Source organism: Hibiscus syriacus, unplaced genomic scaffold, assembly GCF_006381635.1.
Source record: "Hibiscus syriacus cultivar Baekdansim isolate YM2019G1 unplaced genomic scaffold, ASM638163v2 tig00112532_pilon, whole genome shotgun sequence".
Lineage (NCBI taxonomy): Eukaryota > Viridiplantae > Streptophyta > Magnoliopsida > Malvales > Malvaceae > Hibiscus > Hibiscus syriacus.
The window spans coordinates 148,244-164,258 of record NW_024063359.1 but is presented as its reverse complement, the minus strand read 5'-3'; the positions used below and the strand labels follow the sequence as shown (position 1 = coordinate 164,258).

The 16,015-nt window shown below is 37.2% G+C and overlaps 1 protein-coding gene across 4 annotated transcripts; it reads left to right on the top strand.

The window, feature by feature from the left end:
- Nucleotides 1-1,714: 1,714 nt before the first annotated feature.
- LOC120181800 (protein transport protein SEC23-like) lies at nt 1,715-12,731 on the top strand. 4 transcript variants are annotated; one of them, XM_039186858.1, is made up of 13 exons: nt 1,715-1,826; nt 2,417-3,179; nt 3,249-3,422; nt 3,518-3,679; nt 3,826-3,968; nt 5,219-5,294; nt 5,375-5,550; nt 5,652-5,733; nt 9,621-9,698; nt 10,792-10,953; nt 11,077-11,340; nt 11,913-12,017; nt 12,461-12,731. In XM_039186858.1, exons 2-13 carry the CDS (start codon nt 2,457-2,459, stop codon nt 12,599-12,601), a joined length of 2,286 nt encoding a protein of 761 aa, XP_039042789.1. In that variant the 5' UTR covers nt 1,715-1,826; nt 2,417-2,456; the 3' UTR covers nt 12,602-12,731. The 4 variants fall into 4 exon arrangements, with proteins under 4 accessions (XP_039042789.1, XP_039042790.1, XP_039042788.1 ...); XM_039186859.1 differs by having other exon boundaries at nt 1,723-1,826; nt 2,422-3,179; XM_039186857.1 differs by lacking the exon at nt 1,715-1,826 and adding an exon at nt 1,933-1,964.
- Nucleotides 12,732-16,015: the final 3,284 nt, after the last annotated feature.

The following is a 16,015-nucleotide window of genomic DNA, read 5'->3' as shown; positions in this document are numbered from 1 at the left end:
ACCAACCTACCCAGATTATTAATGAATAATTAATAATCATCAATCTATCCGGGTTATTAACGGATAATTAATGGTGTCATTATTTTTTGTCATTATAATAAATATTATTTTTCTACTACAAATATTGAAGCAAATATGTTCGGCTTAAATACTATGATTACATTATAATAATGATTAAATTTATTACTTTGTATTTTTATAACTACTTATTATTACTTCGATTTTATTACTCTCTAATTCATTATATTTTCCTGTTCAACAACCAATCACCAACCTACCTGGGTTATTAATGGATAATTAATAACCACCGACCACCAACCTACCTGGGTTATTAATAGATAATTAGTGTCATTATTTCTTGTCATTATAATGAATATTATTTTTCGTCATTATAATAAATATTATTTTTCTACTACAAATTCTAAATTAAATATGTTAATCTAATTATCTTAACATTTCTACTACAAATACTAAATCAATAATGTTAAAATTATAATAATGATATTTACAAAACAATAAATCGTAAAATGATATTTACTAAGTCAATATGTAACTAACAATAAATCGTAAAATACTTTAAATAATATATTTTTACACTTACTTGAGAGTTTCTTCCGACAAGTTGATGTTATAAAAAAAACCTTTTCGAATTTCTTACTCACTTCTTTTTTACCCGCAACAACATATTAAAAATAATATTTCAATAACATTTCCGATATAGAGATATATTATTCGAATATGAAGGAAATTTTATTCGAATAATACTTAAAGATTATAGATTGAAAGAAAATTTTCTCTACTATTCTTTCGACAAGTTGATGTTATAAAAAACATTTTCGAATTTATTACTCACTTCTTTTTTACCTGCAACAACATATTAAAAATAATATTTTAAAAACCTTTCCGAAATAGAGATATTTTATTCGAATATGAATAAAATTTTATTCGAATAATTCTTACATATTATAGATTAGAAGAAAATTTCTTTAAAAATTTTCTCTGCTATTCTTCTCGGATGCTTACTCTTTCAATTATTCTCCAGATTTTGCCTTTTCTCTCATTTCCTAACCACTACTTTATTCCTCAATTCTCAACAAAAACACCCTATTTTATAATATCCTGGATATTTATTTTAATTTTTCGTTCAACCACCAACCTACTCGATTATTAATGAATAATTAATATTTCTATTATTGCTTACGTGTTTCCCAGTCGGAGGGAACCTACCACCCTACACTTAAGACGCCGATAAATCACATAGTCTTCTTCATGGTCAACTTGTCTGAAGATTCCAAGTGATCACAAAGCCTTTAATTTTGCCTGAAGATGCTGAGATTTCTTGGGAGTCTTTTGCATGGTCAACTTGCCTGAAGACGCCAAGTGATCCCAGAGCCTTTAATTTTGTCTGAAAATACCAAGATTTTCTGAAATCTTTAACCTTGTACCGTAGAAAACACCCTAGATAAGAAAATAATATGAGAAATGGATTAACTTGGAATAAAATTTCCCAACCGCATTATTTGGGCAATTTTGCCATATTTAAGTAGATACAAAACGAAGTTAAAATAAATTTAAAAAAAGAGCTCAAGGTTCACCTGATCTTAACCATTACCAACTCCGTGGAGTGTACATCTTAATTTTAACTATACCTTTGTACGTACATCATGTAGGGTTTGCATTTGGTTATGTAATGTTACTCCATTTTAATTTAATTTAAATAAAATTAAAAATCATATCTGTTCTCTGATCTCTCTCGATCTTCTTGGGAAGCTCCTCCATCGGATACGGCTCTCTTCGATTCCTCCATCAGATCAGAGGCTTTTCCAGTGAGTTGATTTAAATCTGTGTTTTATTCTTTTGTGATATCTGTTTTTTTTTCACAGTTTCTTCAGAATCCCCACCAAATTTAAACGATATTTAGGATGATAATCGTGATTTTAATCACTTTGAATGGGATGGATCGAGTTAGGACTTAGGTTCGTGTATTTATGTAGCTTGGTTTCGGTGATATTTAACTCTTTCTATAACTGCAAGTCTTTGATGAATGTGGAATTTCCCTAGCTTGACTGCTAAATTTCCCGATGTTTGGATTTTGCCTTGCCTTTGAAATCTGAACTGTAGTACGCTAATTTGTAATCACGCGCCTGTCCCTCTTCCTTTTACACTCGGTAACTGCTTGATTTAGTTCACATCTCATTGCGCAAGTTTATTCTCTAATTTTGAAGGACATTAGTTTCAAATTCAATTGGCTTTATGCTGGCAAGTTTATTCAGTTTCTCGTAAAAATAGAAGTAAAGGCCATAATTAGTTGTTTATTTTCATTTATACATGCTTTGCGAGTCACTAAATTCCTTTCTCCCAACATTCCTCAAATTTGTTTTTCTCTTCTTATAATAGCTATTTTCTTTCTTTGCAGCATAGGTAGGCTGCATTACTTGCATAAAGAAAAAAGAATCATGGCCGAGTTCATGGAGCTGGAAGGGCAGGATGGGGTTCGGATGGCGTGGAACGTGGTGCCAGGGACAAAGGAAGAGGCAAGCAACTGTGTGGTGCCAGTGTCAGCCATCTACACCCCGATCAAGCCATTCCCCAACATGTCAGTCCTCCCCTATGCTCCTCTCCGTTGCCGGAACTGCCGTTCCGTCCTCAACCCCTTCTCCATTGTGGATTTTGCTGCCAAGATTTGGATCTGCCCATTCTGCTTCCAGCGCAATCACTTCCCTGCCCACTATGCCTCCATCTCAGATGAAAATCTACCTGCCGAGCTTTTCCCACAGTACACCACCATTGAGTACCAATCTACCGGGGAGGCCTCCTCCGTTCCTTTTGTCTTCATGTTTGTCGTCGACACCAACATTATTGAAGAGGAAATGGCATTCCTCAAGTCTGCGTTGTCCCAGTCCATAAGCCTCTTGCCCGACAATTCTCTTGTTGGCTTGATCACCTTTGGCACCCTTGTCCATGTGCACGAGCTTGGCTTCGGTACCATTCCTAAGACATATGTCCTCAAGGGCTCCAAGGATATCTCCAAAGACCAACTTCTTGAGCAGATGAACTTTTTCCTTATCAAACCCAAGCCCCCCACTGGTGTTGTTGCAGGTGCTAGAGATGGTTTGTCTTCTGAGAGCATTGCACGATTCCTCTTACCTGCTTCTGACTGCGAGTTTACCCTCAATTCGGTATGCTTTTTGCTAATTTTCTTTAACAATATCTAATTCAATGTTAAATCACCTTAATCCCTGCTGTAGATCTTGGATGAGCTCCAAAAAGATCCTTGGGCCATTCCTGCTGATCAACGAGCCAGCAGGTGTACAGGCACCGCCTTGAGTGTTGCTGCCAGTTTGTTGGGTGCCTGCGTTCCTGGTTCTGGAGCTCGAATCTTGTCATTTGTTGGTGGCCCCTCAACTGAAGGCCCTGGTGCTGTAAGGACTTCTTTGCTCCTTTATTTTTCATTGATCATGATAACAGTCTATTTTTATTGGTTTTGTTTGTTTGTTTACTGCTCTTGTCCTTATAGATTGTCTCAAAGAATCTATCCGAACCAATACGTTCCCACAAGGACTTAGATAAAGATTCCGCTCCCAATTATCACAAAGCAGTTAAGTTCTATGAAGGACTTGCAAAGCAACTTGTGATCCAAGGACATGTGCTTGATCTCTTTGCTTGTGCCCTTGACCAAGTTAGTATATGCTCGCATTTGAATAATAATAGATTTATCTTTTCTGATATTGTATAAAAGCATTCTAGTGGTGGCTTTTTACGTGCACCCATCTAATTTCCTTGATAAAATAACATTCTTCTGTTTTCTACTTTATTTTTTCGTAGGTTGGTGTTGCCGAACTTAAAGTTGCTGTTGAGAGAACAGGGGGACTTGTTGTGCTTGCAGAAAGTTTTGGTCATTCAGTATTTAAGGACTCTCTTAGACGTGTTTTCCGGTTAGAGGACAAGGAGCTTGGACTATCTTCTAAGTAAGGCTTTGTTGAATGTAGTGTTTTGCTTTATGCGGACTTCACTTTTTCGAAAGTACTTCTGTCCACACATATTTGGACACGAGTGTGGAGGGTATAATCCTCCAAATATATAGAAAAACTTATATAATTGAGCATACATGTGTTGTACACATACATGTATCTGACACTCACCTTCGAGTTTAGTGACATGTGTGTCACCATTGCCTTCCTATGGTCACATGTGTATGTTGCATGAGTTTTGTTCTTCATGATTTTATTTATTTTTTGATAAGAATTTCAGGCCTCATTAAAAACCCCCTTCTTGATTAATGAATCTTTTAGGAAAGCTCCTTAATCAGCAGAAGGTGGAAAAGAGTGCCTTAGGATTTTTTTAATCAAAGACAAAGTACATAAAATACAGCCATAAGACAAACTAACAAAACCTAAAAAATTACAGAACGTAGTAAGCAAAACCCCAATGCGACCAAACCTCCCTTAAACAACACCAAAACTGACTCAGCCCCAACAACCTCAATAGACCACCAACCCTACTGAAAAACCTCTAAGGCAACCTTCATTCATCATCCAATCCCCTGTTTAGCTAAAGTATCAGCCTCACAATTGCAGCTCCTCAGGATATGTCTAATAATGATCTCCCTCTCCAAGATTAGGGAAGCAATTTTCTGAACCAACGAACTAAAAAAACGAGGAGATGATGTCGGCAGCAAAATCCAATCCACTACTGATTTACAATCACTCTCTATAATTAACCTTCCCTTCCTCGCCCAATCCAACGAGAGAAAAAAGTCAATGCCTTTCTCAATGGCTTTCAGCTCAGCAAGTGGGGGAGGACCTGGTCCAACAACGTGCGAGAAGGACCCAAGAATTTTACTTTCTGAATCTCTTAAAATGCCCCCCATTCCCCCTAGCAGCCCGTCCCCACTGACTGCCCCATCAACGTTAACTTTGTAAAAATGAAGTGGAGGAGGAAGCCAGCCCTGAACCTTCATCCTTTTAAGGTTCCTAGTATGGTGCTTGTCTGCAAGTGTAGGGTCCCCATGCTGTGTTAGTATACATTTGCCTTGGCTCTAAATGGTTCATGTTAGCCTATTGAGAACAATGGTTGGTTACTTTTAGATTTCATTTACTTTTGGATGCTTTGTGTTGTGCAATTGAAAGGCCTGTTTAGAAGTTCTATATCTGTTCTATTTATAAACTTGTGATAATTGGACCCACTGAACAATCCTGATTCATTGCTTGGCATGAAGTGGTATATTTGAGATAAACTGTTCAAAGGACATCAAAGTTCAGGGTATTCTTGGGCCCTGTGCATCTCTTGAAAAGGTATATAACTCAAGACTTTCATTGTTTCCCTTTTCTACTGGCCATACCTAAAATATCTAATTGTTAATAACTATGTGCAGAAAGGTCCACTGTGCTCTGACACTATAGTTGGGCAGGGAAGCACCAGTGCATGGAAAATGTGTGGCCTTGATCAAGCTACGTCAATATGTTTAATATTTGATATTGTTAAGAAGGAGATCCCTGATGCTATGCTTCAGTCCTCAAACAATCAATTTTATTTCCAATTTCTGACATAGTATGAACTGTTACCTTATGTACACATTATATAGAAACTTGTTTTACTTTTGTGTGTCGTAGCAATTCAAACATCTTACGCTCACAGTTATTTTTCTGTAGTTACCAGCATAGCACCGGAGAAATGAGACTTCGTGTTACAAGTCTTTCAAGAAGATGGGTTGCAGGACCTGGAAGCATACAGGTAGCCTTTGATTTTTTATTGTGATTAATTTGTTTTTCTTGGGTACTGCCCTTTCATTGAATTATTGATTGTCTCCTTCAATGAATCATTTTTTTATGACTTTTGATTCACACTAAAAGATTTTCCCTACTAATTATTGTCTCTTCCCAAAAAGAAATTATAATAAAAGGAAAAAAGAAACAAGGCCAACAGTGTCTAATTTTCCCGTAAAGTCCGTATGCATCTGTCTAAGAAAAAATGGAAATCAAAGTTGAAATGGATTGGGAAGATTTCCTGTGATTTTGATGTGATGCTCATTTAACATGCTTGAAGACAAGTATATAAGGAATTAGTTGAGACTTGAGGCAGTTAGCAAATTTGATGGAGTGTGTGCTTGGATGTTGGAAGGGGAGTAGATATGAAATCTGTTACGAAGCTTGTAGCCTTTTTAATTAGACTACTAGAGAAATACAAATGTATAGTTTGGGAGAGAACACAGATAGGTGCTTAATACACTATTGAAGATACTTATTTAAATTTATTTGGTGTCAGTGTGCTGATCAAAGGCTAAGGTACCACTTGCTAAAGGGGAAAAAAAATTCAAATCTAGGAACCATTTACGTGGGATCTGATATGGTGATATTTGAGATAGCTTCTTTGGATTGACTATTAAAGAGGTAGCTATATTGGTTATGAATGGCTGAGCATCTCAAAACATCAATCCTCTACAAACTGAAAAGGGCGAAGAAGTCTATCCTTTTTCCTTTTTCTGTGTGCTAAGCACAACACATTTGGCTTCTGAGGTTCTACTTTTTCTTTTAAATTTTTAATATCTCTTTTCTTCTTCTTGAAGAATATTGTAAATTTTAGCACTAACTTTAGCCTTATGAGTTGTATACGACTCAAGTAATGGAATGACATTGAGAGTCATACTAGGTATGAAATAGTACAACAGATATGAACTTTATATTATGCAACATCATGAATTTCTGTCCTTATTGTGAAAATTAAGTTTATTGCCTGCTCCAGCTTTTTGCTTTTTTTCCAGCATAGGGACCCTTGATTTACATATATTGCTGCATACAGTAGGATAGATCAAGGGGTAAATCACTATTAAGCATATTAGTTTGGATACTTTAGACTTTAAGGTGATGATATGACACTGTAATTGGCATCTCTTTTGGAAACATGCATTTGATAACCTGTAAAGTTCACTTTGGTCAAATCCCTGATTTTGTTTTCTACTTGCTCTATATTTGTTTCTTTGTTTTAACTTCTTTTTCAATAGCATTCCTCACTCTCTGCTCTTTTCCAGCAAATTTTATTTCATTCTTTTACATTTCAAAACACCATACTAGCTATCAAAATAAACAAGAATGAAGAGGTGTTCTGGGGATTTTCTTTCTGTAACACTTAGAAAAACTTTCAGTAAACCCCAAAAGTACACATTGGATCAATTAAGGAAATAATTTCTGGAGAGTAGAGGAACTTTGGCAAAAATATTCCAAATAAATCAAAATTACCAATATACCAGCCATCTTCATCTGTGTTGTCATATTTTTCTGCAATGCACCAGTTCAAAACTCAAACATTGAACTCAGAAACACAAACACTTGAGGTGTTTTTATGGATTGCAAAAAACATGTATTTGACGGGTTCCCCGATCTGATTTGATATGGTCGTATTTTTATGAAATTCGTGTTTCCTGTCGGATAAAATCTTAAAATCAATTGGTTTGTGTTTTGGGAGAACTTGCCCCATCTCGATGCTAGATAATTACAAAAATACCGTTTTGTATATTTATATATTATTAGTTAGGTTTTGATTAAAACATATGTAAAAAATTAGCTTACAAGGTACAAGAATTATGACTTTCAATTAAATTTTACTTTGATTTTATGTTATTAAATAAATGAGTATTTTATTTCGCTATATTTCTAATTTGACATAGTATTTGAAAAATTGAAATTATGTTAAATCGTGCCAGGTTTCTGATTAAATTTTTGGGTCGGGTAAAATTATATTTAAACTCGGGATCGGGTTTTATTGGGATTATATCGGGCCGGGTTAAGATCCACCCCGTTTCCATCCCTAGGTGTTTTTTAATGGAGATCTATATACCTCAAAACTATTTGCGATTATTCAACACAAAATTATTACCAAACGGCAAAAAATCCAAGTAATGATTTTATTTTGCTCTTTGGATGTAATTGAACTTGATTTTATTACAAATATTTATTAGGCACACTTTTCCTCCTTCCGCTATCTGATGGTGTACACTTTTGTATGTTGAAAGATATGAAAAATCCATTCACCCAATGTTGCTAGTACCTAGCTGCTGATCAAACATCAAAAAGTAAAACAAAAGAGCTAGTTATAGATGATAAGAGAGCTAGTTATAGATGATCCTTTAATGGTGATATTTTCTTGGTGAAGATTAATAATGATAAATTATTAATTTAATAAATTTCCAAGGTTATGCATCATTCACTATTTGCACTTCTGGAATTGGTGTTTTTATGTATAGTGTATTCATGATATTATTGCTAAAATAACATTATCTAATACATCATCAACATAAAAACTGCAAACTAATAAAACGGATTAAAGTCAATATTTGATTTTAGTCCTAGGCTATACTGGAGTTTAGCCATATATGGAAACATTACAAAAGAAAGCTAATTTTAGATGATCCTTTTCTGTCTTACCTGTTCCCGTCCTCCTCGAGTGGAGACTTTCCTTTGGCAATTGTCACATCAAAAAGTAGCTGTGAGAGTGGAGTTGTTGAGAAGGGGGGTTGATTTAGGGGAGAACATTCTCTGCCCGTTTTGTAATCAAGATGCTGAATCAGTTCAGCATCTATTTATTTCTTGTCCTGTATCTTGGGAACTGTGGACGAAAATTATAGGGTATTGGGGTATTCGGCTTGCTCTTCCGCAAGACCCTCCTAAACTGCTCAGTTCATGGGCTGATTTGAGGCCATATTCTACTATATGGAAGTTTATTCCAGGGGTAGTTTTTTGGTCCATTTGGAAGTTAAGGAACGAGATCATCTTCGACAAAGGAAAGTTGGACAGAATCTCTTTATTTTTCACTGTTTGATTCAGAGTAGCTAAGTAGTTTGTAGCTAAGTATCCCCTATTTTCAACTCAGGTTGATTTCTTAATTGGTGACCCCTCTGTGGCTGACAACCTTTCAGACTCTAAGGTTCTGGACAGTATTGTGTTATGCTGGATTCCTCCTCCACTGGACTTCTTTAAGATGAATGTGGATGGGGCGGTGAGTAGTGTGGGGATGGTGGATGGTATTGGGGGAATTCTAAGGGACTGGAATCGGGTGGTACTGACTTCATTTTCAGTAAATGTAGGTCCTAATACTCCCATCCTAGCAGAAATGAAGGCTATCAAGAAAGGCATTGACATCTTTGTTTCATCTGTATGGGCTTCGAAGGGTAGGCTCATTATTGAAAGTGATTCAAAGACAGCAGTGGAATGGATTAAAGATCAAAGTTCAGTCCCTATTTACCTGTCAAATTTTTTGAAGGAGATTGCGTCTGATGTTTCTTTAAATCAGTTCATTATCAGGTGGATTCCTAGGTGCTGTAATTGTGAGGCGGACAAGCTAGCGAAGGAGGGAATTGGCTGATTGTACTGCTTTTAGTTGGTTTGTATGTCTTTGAGGGGAGGTCATGCAGGAGTGTATCAAGTCTTATGTATTTTTGTAGGAGTGTTTTTAAATTTTATGTAATTGTTTTATCATTAATAAAATGATGTACTCTTTTCCTCCTTCCACTAGAGGGTTCTTGCCTTAGGGCAGTGGACTACTTAGAGGGAGGTTTTTAATGAGGCATCCGATTCCTATAAAAAAAAGTATTCACAAGATTTAACCTATGACTTTTAATGCTGTAGGACTTGATTGCTGGATTTGACCAAGAAGCAGCAGCTGTTGTAATGGCACGCCTAGTGTCTTTCAAAATGGAAACTGAGGTAACCTTTATATCAAGCATAATGTTTTTCAAGTTTTTTAGTCCCAATGGTTCTTGGAAGAAACAGTATCATACAAGCCAATACTTTCTTCAACACATTTAACCTCAATGCTAGAGGTCATCAATAAGATTTTGAGGGAATATTTTTATAATTGTGGGATTTTGCTTCCTCCATGACCTCCTTTTTTTCTTTATACAAAAGTAATATAAGCTGAAGGGAAATCATAAGGTGAACAACCTCATTACATTGGAAGTATTCCAAGGCTCAGATTTAGAAAGGAAAAATGTGTGGTTATAAAGCAATCCTAGTCATTTAAGAAAAGGATTTGAAACTGTTAGTTTGGGGTTTAGCTACTCAACTTCAATATTCTTTCCCCTCCTGGAACCAGGAAGTGCAAACAAGACATTGGGGGATAGTTCCCCAACATTTCTTAAATAGTAAAGTATATACATTTTGGATTGCTACTTGACATCAAATCTTAGCAGCACAATACTATTCTAGTCATTCTGCAATATACAGGAAACTGCTAACAGTTCATAGTTCTCTTGCAACAATGCGAGTGGAGAACTGACATAGTCCTGTTGAGATTTTATTAATATCTTATCATGTATGCAGAAATATCATTGGCTTTTATATGATATGTGTGCATCTCCTAAATGTGCTCCCTGTCTCTCATATTCTTGATTTCATTTGTACAAATAAAGTTTGTGGATTACATTCTTTACTTTGTTTTATCCACTCCAAGTTACGGGCTTCATCTCCTTATTCTATTATGGTTGATTTTTTTACCTGGTCCAAGCAAAACTTATGTCTATATGTTTGAATTCATATGTGGATGCTTGTGAACAAGGAGATAATAATTGACTTGAATGCTGAACTATGAAATTGCTAAAACTAAAGCTTTACTTGTTTGTTCAGCTCTAATTCTACTTGAGTTACTACTATTTTCCCCTTGACCACATCAATTTTTCACATGGGTTTTGCCTGCAGCCTATTCAATTACTCCTTGAAGTGTTGATTTCAGACCTCTGTGCAATTTTTTGACCTGCGTAATTGTGCTGTGTACCATTCTTAACCTGATATTGTCATGCAGGCTGAATTTGACCCTATAAGATGGTTGGATAAAGCATTGATACATATGTGTTCCCGCTTTGGGGATTACCAAAAGGATAGCCCATCAACTTTCAGCCTTTCTCCGAGGCTGTCAATATTTCCTCAGTTCATGTTTCATTTGCGGCGTTCACAGTTTGTCCAGGTATTTTCCATATTGGTTGTCATCAATCTCATTCATCACAGTAACTAAAACTTATGTCTAGTATAGGTTATGGATTATATTGGATTGTTTTCTTCAATTACGGCGGTTATTCTTATGTTACAGGTATTCAATAACAGCCCTGATGAGACGGCATACTTCAGAATGATCCTGAACCGGGAAAATGTCGCCAATTCAGTCGTGATGATTCAACCTTCACTGATTTCTTACTCTTTTCAGTCCGCTCCAGAACCGGCACTGCTTGATGTGGCTGCCATTGCAGCTGACAGGATCCTGCTTTTGGATTCTTATTTCACTATTGTAATTTTCCATGGCTCAACTATTGCTCAGTGGCGAAAAGCTGGATACCACAATCAACCTGAACATCAGGTAATTTTTTCTTTAATTCGGAATTTACATATCCAGCCGAACAAGAAAAGAAAACTCACATTTATCCAAAAAAAATTGAAAAACAAAGCTGATATCTGGATGTCTAATGTTGCTCGAAACACAGATTGTCCATGTATTGCAAAATGGCTGCAAGAATTTCAAAGTCAATAATTCAGTTATCATCCAAATCCAATAACTTTATCGTTCCATTTGTACCCAGAAGCTTAGCAAAGTCTCAATGTCTGTTGTCTCTTTTTCTTCTGGATAGAACATTATGGTCTCATTAAGAATTATATGTCATCTTTTTCTTTCCTTCTATCATGCCCTTCGCTATTAAACGAGAAATATTTCCACTAGATGTAAAGTCATTTGTCCCTTAGTTTTCGAGACCTTGGCCTTGAATCCCGATTTCATTTTTTCACTATTTTCTGCATTGGTAACATTAGCCTGTGTTTTGCTTACATGTAAACTGGATTACGATAATTTTATTGGACTATGTGTTGGAATATATAACCCAATGCATTGGTCTTCAATTGAAACACTAATTAATATAAAATATTTGTTCAATGTAGGCGTTTGCCCAGTTGCTGCAAGCTCCTAAGGATGATGCGGATGCAATAATCAAGGAAAGGTTTCCGGTTCCTCGTCTAGTCATTTGTGACCAGCATGGTTCACAGGTCAGCTTCTTAGCTGTTTATATTAAGCGTTTAATTGCTGAATTAGCTAAGACTTAAGACCATGCAGTTGCAACTAGGGATGGTAAAAAATCTGAAATTGTCAAGTTCTGGCCTGCCTGACCCTATAAGGATTTTCTTTTCCTCCTGAAAATCGGCTTTGTTGGGACGGGCAATCTTTTAATTTTATAGTAAACTATTTTTATATTTGAATTACATATTTGTTTTAGTTTTAAAAAAATTAATATAATATAAAACATCGTATAAAAATTTCAAGTCGTGGTTCTAAGTATTAAATAAAATTCGGGTGAGTTTATATTCAGATTTGGGTATATTATCAGTAAAAATTAGTTTGGGATCAGAATGAGCTAATGCAACATTCATTCGTCTTGCTTTCTTCTGGGAAATCTAGTGTTAATAAGTGGGTTTGTGATGGTGGATGTCAGGCCCGTTTCCTTCTGGCGAAGTTGAATCCTTCGGCGACATATAACTCAGATGGTCATCATCCGGGCGGAGATATAATCTTTACCGACGATGTGAGCTTCGAGGTGTTCTTGGATCATCTCCAGAGATTAGCAGTTCAATAAGAAAAAGATGATAGAGGTGTAGGGAATGGGAGTTTTGTAAAATTTATTATCATTCATACTTTTGTACAGTAACTCCAATGCAAGATTTCTGCTTTTATTTATTTTAATTTACCACTTAACTATTTTTGGTGGGTCAGGAGGGATAGATTACCTTCGGAGATACTATTATTAGTTTGAAACACTTTTTCTTTTTTCCCACAAACCAAGTTTTTTTCCTTAGATATACAAGGAGTACATTGTAATGATAAGATACATTACATACATTATATTTTTAAGGAAAGAATTCACTGGAATTTTGAATATGATATCGTTTGAGAGAAATAGTTTGAAGTCTCAAAAGATAAGATCGAAGTGCAGGGATTTTTTTATTATTATTACATGGAGAGAATAAAGTCAGCCGGACTACATCACAATTGTGTGGCCACCATCTTCCCCGAGAGCGCTGGAAAGCACCTCAGGCGGAATACCAAAACTGAAAGCACCAGAACGTCTTGACCAAGCTACCTTTGCCATGACATCTGCAACATGGTTGGCATCACGAGAGATATGAGAAAACCGGAGTTGCAAATTCCGGTAGGTGAACGATCAGATGGGGAATCATGTGAGAGGCCTCTTCCATTGCCTTCCTTTGACAAAGTAGCTGGATTACCTCTCTATTATCTGATTCGACTTCCACGCTCTTCATACCCATCTCCCACGTGATTCTCAAACCTTCATAGACACTCCAGAGTTCTGCATCAAGGACGGAACAACACCCAAGTGCTTTGGTGAAACCGATTATCCGATGGCCGTTTGAGTCTCGGATGGCTCCCCACAGGCAGCTAGACCAGTCGAAGGGAACCAAGCTCCGTCAGAGTTTAATTTGAACCATCCAGGGAAGGAAGACTCTAAGTAGAGACCCCGCGAACCACATTTGGAGTACCTGCTGCATGGCAAACAGAGGCAGCGAGAGCGCGAGAATATTCACTACACATTCTCCGGCCACGCTGAAGAATACTCTCCGATTCCACAAAGTCAGATTCAATAATAACCTTGTTTCTTCTTGTCCATAGGCACCAAAGGATCGACCCAAACATTATATCCCAATCGCTGCCATTGTTAGGGAAATAATCAGGATCTTGCAAGTTCCTCCGGATCCATTCCACGACATACATTGACAAGAACTCCTGAAGACGACCAGGTTTAATAAGCCACTGGGCACTCACGCAGAATGTGAGAAGGACTCCACACCAGCAATGAAATCGAACAAGCAGGATCATCAGCGAAATGCTGACAGACCCTCTCTTCGTTAGTCAAAAGGCGATTATGGTCGATTAACCAAAGCAACATTTTTACTCTGTTAAGCCCTTTGTAAATTGAGATGGTTTTCCATAGAGCCGTATTAACATTGGCAAAATCACCAATTCCACGATTATATGTGTTGGAAATGGTAAAACGATGGTTCTTTTCCCATTTCCAATTCGGACGATCGTCGCCGCTTGAAGGGTGCGGCGGTGAAAGAGGAACTAATATGTGATCCGACAACAAAGAGCACAAGAACTCCCAATTCCAGTCTCTATATTCCAACCATGAAGACTCAGGGGTCCGAGTAAAAGAAGTTACAGGCACCTTGCAGTGGTTCATAAGAGGATCAACATCATGCATCCAATTATCCTTCCAAAAATCCACCTTTGTTCCATCACCGAGATTCCAACAAGACCACAACGAATCTCTTGCCACACTAGACAGAGACCTCGCCAAATGCGAGAGCACCCAATCCGAAACAAAGACATTGGAATTTCGTTGCTCCATCTATACTTAGAACGTAGAACTCGTGCCCATAATTGATCTTTACTGGTCACAAGACGATACCCGAATTTCATGAGAAAAGCCTTGTTTTGTGCTATCATTCTTTTAACTCCTAGTCCCCCGGTCGACTAGCATACAAATTTGATCCCAACTAATACGGTTTACACCCTTTTTTTCTCATCCGAATGGCCTCAAATAAAGTTTCTAGTCAATTTTTCGATTTCAGAACACACTTTTTGGAAGGTAACAAGACTGCGTAGCATAGGAAGGCAAAGTATTTAGCACGAATTTAGCAAGCATAACCCGTCCCACGAAGGAGAGAGTTCTCGCTTTCCAACCGGCAAGTCTCTTCCGAGCCTTTTGAACTAAATAACCATAAGTTTCCTTGGTAACCCTCTTATGCACCAAGGGGACTCCCAAATATATCCCGAGATCATCCACTTTTGAGAACTGGAATCCCTCATATCATGGCAAACAGAATCATCAACATTATTCGAGAAGAATATATGAGTTTTGGCATGACTTACGTTATGACCCGAGCTGTAACAAAATTCCCGGAGAACTCTTCGGATCACTTCAAACTGTTCCAGCGTTGCTTCAACAAACAAGGCTAAATCATCAGCAAAAAACAAGTGAGAAATAATGGGACCACCTCCAACCAATCTGATTGGAATCCAGTTGCCCCCCACTACTTCCTTCTTAATAGCTTGCACCAAACGCTCCATGTACAACACAAACAAGTAAGTTGATAAAGGGTCACCTTGGCGAATGCCACGAGATGGAATAAAAGTCTCAGACGTTGTCCCATTCCACAAGACATTAGAGGAACCTGTAGAGATACAATTCATAATGAGATATCTGAGATCAGTAGGAATACTGTTGATAAATCGGGCAAAGTAAACGAAAGAACACAAGAATTTTAACGAGGTTCGGCAATGTGCTTACGTCCTCGGTGCCTAGGCGGCGCTAGAAAATTTTTATTCAATGATAATAGGTTTATGTTACATCTCTATTTATAATAGAAAATCCTGGTACATAATTACAAAATTAACCATGTACCGTACCGCGGGGGCACAGCCCCCGCACCCCCAACCCACATAATCGTAACCCCCTCTACAAGACTTTCTTTGTAAGGACAGTTGATGTTCGCTCACTCCGCTCCATCCCCTGCCTCTTTATCGGTATATTTATGAGTCATACCTTACAAATCTCCACCTTGGCGAATATCCTGCCCCTTAGGAAACATTCAATGTGGGTTGGGTTACCTTACTTCTTTAACAACTTGAAACATTCAACAAGTCCAAGCAATGCTTGAACTTGTCTGTTGTAACTGGCTTGGTGAACATATCAGACGGCATTCTCATCAGTGTGTACCTTCTGAAACAAAATCTCTCCAGATGCAACCAACTCTCTTATCTTGTGAAAACGTACATCAATGTGCTTAGTTCTAACACGATATACCTGATTCTTAGCTAAGTGAATAGCACTTTGATTGTCGCAGAGCAGCTGAACTCCACCTTGCTGAACACCCAACTCCTTCACTAAACCAGTGAGCCATAAAGCTTCTTTTGCAGTTTCAGCCGTTGCCATGTACTCAGCTTCAGTTGTATATAGTGCCACAACAGA